The sequence below is a fragment of the Lycium ferocissimum genome, chromosome 12, assembly GCF_029784015.1.
Source record: "Lycium ferocissimum isolate CSIRO_LF1 chromosome 12, AGI_CSIRO_Lferr_CH_V1, whole genome shotgun sequence".
NCBI classification, from domain to species: domain Eukaryota; kingdom Viridiplantae; phylum Streptophyta; class Magnoliopsida; order Solanales; family Solanaceae; genus Lycium; species Lycium ferocissimum.
Window position 1 is genome coordinate 53,159,315 of NC_081353.1, and position 6,122 is coordinate 53,165,436.

At 36.5% G+C, this 6,122-nt stretch overlaps 1 protein-coding gene across 1 annotated transcript; it reads right to left on the minus strand.

Moving 5' to 3' along the window:
* Positions 1 to 3,709: 3,709 nt before the first annotated feature.
* On the minus strand, positions 3,710 to 5,770 carry LOC132040284 (uncharacterized). The gene has a single exon (XM_059430919.1). The coding sequence runs from the start codon at positions 5,038 to 5,040 to the stop codon at positions 4,111 to 4,113; it is 930 nt and encodes a 309-aa protein (XP_059286902.1). The 5' UTR covers positions 5,041 to 5,770; the 3' UTR covers positions 3,710 to 4,110.
* Positions 5,771 to 6,122: the final 352 nt, after the last annotated feature.

A 6,122-nucleotide genomic window follows, 5' to 3' on the forward strand; every position in this document is an offset into this window, starting at 1 on the left:
TCAGAATTCAAAAGCAGTTATTATATTTTCGGCCATCAGCTTATCTCAATTACCAGTTATGCAACCCTCCAGTTAGCAGAGTTATGGTTATTTAGTTCGCCAGTACTCAATTATTTAATAACCAGATTTCCAATTTTTAGTGTATCCGGATTCTTATGACTTGTGAGTATACAGTGATACCTCTTGGTGCTAAAGGAAGGTGTAAGCAATGATGAATATAACTAAATCTTCATATGTTCTAAGTCTGGGTGAAGACCCAAGACTAGTCGGATGTCGTAGGAAGTGATTTATCAGATGATGGTATACTCTGAAAGACTAGTTTGTGCATGGTAGTATATCCGTATGTGCTTTACCTCACAAAATAATTTCATTTTATTTTTTAGATGAAGCCGCATGTAGGATGATTATAGCTCAGATGTCAGACCCCACGGTGTAACAGGTTAAGAATTTAGCCGCAACGAGTATAGGATTGATTATTAAAATTCTGGACAGAAAAGAGCCTAAGGGGAAAATACCTAGGAGTCAGAAAAGTTTGATATAACCAAAAATGTGCTTTTTGTATGTCTCATGCACATGATTAAGAATATATGACTATGAAATAAGAACCAAGAGCACACGATATTGAATTTCAGGGAACAATTTTAATTTGTTCAGACTTATTCAGATCAGAACTAGAAAGTACTACATTAGTAAGTTACTATAAGAAGCAGATATTATTATGAGATAAGAAGATGTGAAAGTTCCCTCTTAGGCTATATGAGTAAGTGTTTACCCCGGATGTGGATAGTCATATATGATTCTCTAGTGTATAGAAAGTTCGGGGTTAGGTATTCTAATTTTGTATAAGATAGATGAAATTTCCCTAAGTGTGACCTATGTCTATAGTTCAGAAAATATAGTATGTGACCATAAAATAGGGTCGGGTGATGAGAGAAGTTAGAAATAATCTTATGCTTCACTTTAGTTATTCAGAGCAGAACAAGAAAATATAATGCTAGCAGGTGGTTAGTAGAAGAACATTAAGTAAGTTTTGAGTTGATACAGTGAATTAGCAATTTCAGCAGAGCTAGTAGAGGTACGATTTGATTTACTTAGTCAAGTTAACAGTAGTGAGTAGGTAACATTTTGAATACACTGAATGCATGTTAGAACCCAAAGAGTTAAAGTTAAACCCGAAGTACAGTAGCAGTGGAAAAAAACCAACTAGGTAATAAGAGAGCAAACTACAAAAGAATAACCTTAATAGTTATCAAAAAAGGGATTTGCTTAACACTGATAATGTGAGCAAAGTTTAGTTGTTAGGCAGAATATGCCAGTAATTCAGTCCATGTAAGTAATTTAGATCCCAGTCCAGGTAAGTAATTCAGTTTTCCTAGTTAGGACAGTTACTCAAAAGTGGGTCGAAAGATGAGTCATCAGTAATGTAAAGCAAGAAAAATTGAAGAAGATAAAGGACAAGGATCCACAAGTATAAGACCTTAACCTTTGGTCTAAGGGAGAGAGGTGTACATCGTCAGTAAGTCCAGTAGAATATTTGAATCCAAACGGTTAGCATGAGAAATGAAGAACCACAGTTCAGTGATAAGGGCATAAGGAGATAGTCACCATAAGGAATGTTCCTCGCGTGCATAAGAAGCACGAAGTGAGTAGAATGATCATCGATAGACTTGTGTCAAGATTAGTTATTGTCGATTAGGAGATCACAGAATGTTATGATATTATGCCAAGTCATGTATTTTGTGGATGGTACCATTGCATGAGACTCCAATCTTCAGGGTGCTGGTCAAAGACTTAGTGCACAATTCGTGAAGTACCTCAGAAAGAAATCAAGTATGGGAAGTTTACCTCATGTTGAGGAAGACAAGAGAATTATGGTGAAAGAAGCTCAACCTTTAGCAAATCTAGGAGTTCGACTTTTGGACCCCGAAGATGGTAGAGTTGTTGTACAGAACAGAGCCAAATCATTCTTAGTAGTATGGCAAAAGAGGAGAAACATTTTAATGATCCCTACTTATTGTAGCTCAAATAGGAGATTCACAAGCACAAGATGACGACTTTTGAACAAAGGGGAGATAATGGTACCTTGAGGTACCAAAGCATATTATGAGTCCCAGGTATAGATAGACCTAGAGAGAGAATCATGTCAGAAGCCCACTATTCCAGGTACTCTATTCATCCTGGTTTGACAAAGATGTATCATAACCTCAAAGGTATTTATTGGTGGAACGACATGAAAAAGAACGTAACAGACTATGTGGCCAACTTTCCAAATTGTTAGCAAGTGAAAATCGAACACTAGAGGCCTGGTGGGTTGGCTGAGAATATTGATATTTCCCTGTGGAAATGGGAAATGATAAATATGGATTTCATAACAGGTTTAGCTTGCTCATATTGGAAGCATGATTCGATTTGGATGATCATAGACCGACCTACCTAGTCAGCGCACTTCTTGCCCGTGAAAACCACCGACTCAGCAGAGATTACATCAAGTTATATACTCAAGAAATTGTCAGATTGCATGGGACTCCAGTGTCCATTGTTTACCTTTGATGAAAATGGATGTAATTATAATATGCATAGTTATTGCTAGATTCTTTTTATTAGTATTTTTACATCTATTATAGCAAGTAACCTGCATTATTCTCACTGTTACTAATCCCATGTTTTATGAACGTTATTTTATAGTTATCTTTTAAATAACGTCATAATAAAAACTAGGGTTAATTACACAAAACACCTTTGTACTATGACAAACGCTTTCAACTCCTACACTATGAAAATCCTAAACTTAGACCCTTTATAGGGTATATCTGAAACTACCTTCTTGGCTTTCCACCCTTTTCCTATTCTTAAGCTTTTGTACAATTTCAATGTAATTCAATATAAAAGTTCGAGATCTATTATGATTCTGAGTTTCAAAGCATAATTCGAGAAGTACTAACAATTAACCTTTCTATTCTGAAATCTGTAAAGTTATTAGCAGTGGCAAAATCATTCCACTTAAGTAACATTTCTAATAAAATGTGGGACACGCCCTCTCACATGTGTGCCTGATTCTTTTTCACTGGCCTAACACGTGGAACATTTATATTTTTACTTTTTTTTTTTTTGTTGGCGGTCGTGAGATTTGAATCCAAAAATTGATAATATACTCTTTGAAAATTTGATCTTTGCTAGGACCGCAGTTGTTAACTGTTTGCATAGGCTGTGAGATTTGAACCTAGGACCTCTTATCTGGGCCCAAGAGTTAAATCATTGTCTCAATTTGTCATAGCCAGTTAGGCCTTGTTCTACCAAGCCTAGCAAACAATTAACTATCAGTTCAGTGGCACATTTTTGCTGCTTGTGTTGGCAAGAAAGGTGTCAATGTTGTCATGAAAGGGAAACATGAAGAGGACATGGTGTAAGACTTCACAATTATCTCAAGAATTTAAAGCCGGTGAATTTTGAATCAAAACCTTTTTTTTATATAGTGTGTAAAGTTCATTGATCACGCGTAAAATTAACTCAAGATGGATGGACGGATGGATTATTCCACACAATTCATGGGTTCAATATGGTTAACGTCTAAAAAGGGTTACACGTTTTAAATGTTCGAAAATAGCCGGGCATCCAACAACTTGATCGTATGACCAGAACATGGTCTCGCACCGGGAGGTCTCTAACTAAGTTGATAGAAAATTGAAGAACAATTGGGTCAATCATCAAGAAGAAATGAAAAGCAGAGCTAATAAGATTTTAGTTCAGTGAATGCGAAATACCACAAAACTCATTATATTCTCAATAACAATTGGTGCAGGCAAAACATAAATATAACTAAATTTCTTAAATTGTCCGACTATACATATAGGAGGGAGTATGCCCGCCCCCATGCACATACTCTGCATCCGCCAAGGTGAAAAAAGCATAGCGTTATATCGAATAATATTTTCACAAAATTCACATTAATTTGGAGTGAAAACACCAAGAAATTTAGCTTTACTCTGCTGATCTCCACAAGACATTTGCTTATCCAGTTACAATTTCTTTGAAACTGGAAGTTCATGCTTATAATTCTTAGATTTTATACCACTTTTAGCAATTCTCAACATTCAATGGTGTGCTTAGCCCTCACTCAATCTTCCATGCATACAAGAAGAGGCAAAATGGCGATGCTTTGGAGTAGCTTAACGTCGAATAATACTTGCTATGGTCACTGCAATCGCTGCCACCACCCACGCTACTCTCTTCCCTGTCACTGTCGTCCTCAGACGCCCCCGGCTTGAAAATAAACAGACCATGACCGGACCCCGGTGAACAAAACAACCAAGCGTGCACATCCCAGAAGACTTGCACGGGTTGTTTGTTAACTAACACGGTTTCGTTTCCCCTGAACTTCCATTGCAAATTTTTTATGTGAATCAAAACAATCCCATCTATGCTTATCCACATTTCAGGATCCCTAGGCCCTGAAGTTGAGCTCTCTACCACAATGTCACTTTCTTGTTTTCTTTGATCAAATTTAGCTCTTGTTGAGAAACTTTTCTTGCCAAAAACATGTTCTTTCTTGTAAAACAACAAAGCATCCACAAGGGCTGGCCTTGATTTGGTTTTCTTGTAGGCTTTTTTCTTGTAATCCCCTAACAATAACACAACCTCTTCCTCGGAAACTAAGGCAACGTAAAAATCCGAACATGGTTCTGGACTTCCAGAAAATTTTGCTGATCTTAGATCCCAATATGCCTCCAATTGATTCCCATCAACTTCAAAGGTCTTGTATCCTTTTTTGGCCCAAAAATGCCAAGGTTTAAGATCAATCTTGCATGTTTGATGATAATCACTTTCCACACTATCGACCGTTAGGGTCACGGAATGATTCATTAAATTCTTGCTCCATATAACAGTCACATTGCGCCAATAGCCCCCAATATGAGACTGATAAACACACGTGACACTACTTTGCGCATTCTTGGGGTTTACAGGATCATCAGTTAGTTTTTGGACGAGAGGCGGTTGAGAAGAAGAAGATGATTGTGCCCTATTTGCAACATGATAAGCCATGTTTTAGAATATTTATTTTGCCCAGCTTCTCAATTCATCAACTGAATAAAAACAACATTTAAAGGTGATGGAACAAACATGATTCCCAAGATACATGAAACTCATGGGATAAAATTTAATTTTCTCTGCAGGCTAGGTGAATTTCTAGATTGAGCCAGTCATACACCCAACGTCGAATAATCGTACCCTTTTATCAGATCTCCACATGAATTGAGAACAACATATGCACGTTACCTTAAGAGAAATTATGTTCTCAGATTTTCAATATATCAAGACAGAAAAAAAGTAACTATTATGCCCTTTTCTGACGAATCTTATTGTTTTACGATTTCACCAACTAAAAAGGTTATTATTTGCCATTTGCAGGCATGCCAATGCCTAGCTTGAAATGGGGTTGCCAATAACAATATTAAAATTAAGAATTGCAAACCTGAGAGTCTGAAAGAGATTAATTGGCTGTGGACTGGGAATTTTGGAGAAAATTTGCAAGGAAAAAAGTTAGTTTGTATTATTTGGTGGAAGAAAGAAGGAAGTTTAGACATCGGTTTTTTCTTCTTTTTTTTTTTTTTTTTTTATTATTTGTCTACTTTTTATTTTTGTGTGGAGAAAATATCTCTTGCTAGAGGCTGGGGGCAAAAGGCTTCCGGGAAGGAAGGCCACAAGGTGAGAAAATATTTCTACAAGCCTCTGAGGCAGCTGCATCGAGTGCAAGTAGGTATTATCATTATTAATAGGCACCTTATTAATACTTAACTAATTTTTTTTATTTTTTTGTTGGTTAGAGAGTATTTCTTATTACCTATAGTTTACTTGTACTACTTATTTTCATCCATTTTCACATGAAAAATATCATATGGCATAGGGGTTAATCGAGAAAAATGTGTTGAACGAGATTTATCTTTTCCTTTATTTTCACTATCAAAGAGTCGGTTAAATTTAAGAAAACGTTTCAGTGAGATTACATCACATGCAACATTTTGTTTTAAGGTATATTAATTACTTATAAATAGGTGAAAGAGGGAGTTGATTTGTGTGTGTGTGTAGGGGGGGGGGGGGGGGGTGGTCCCGTAAAATACGCTTTG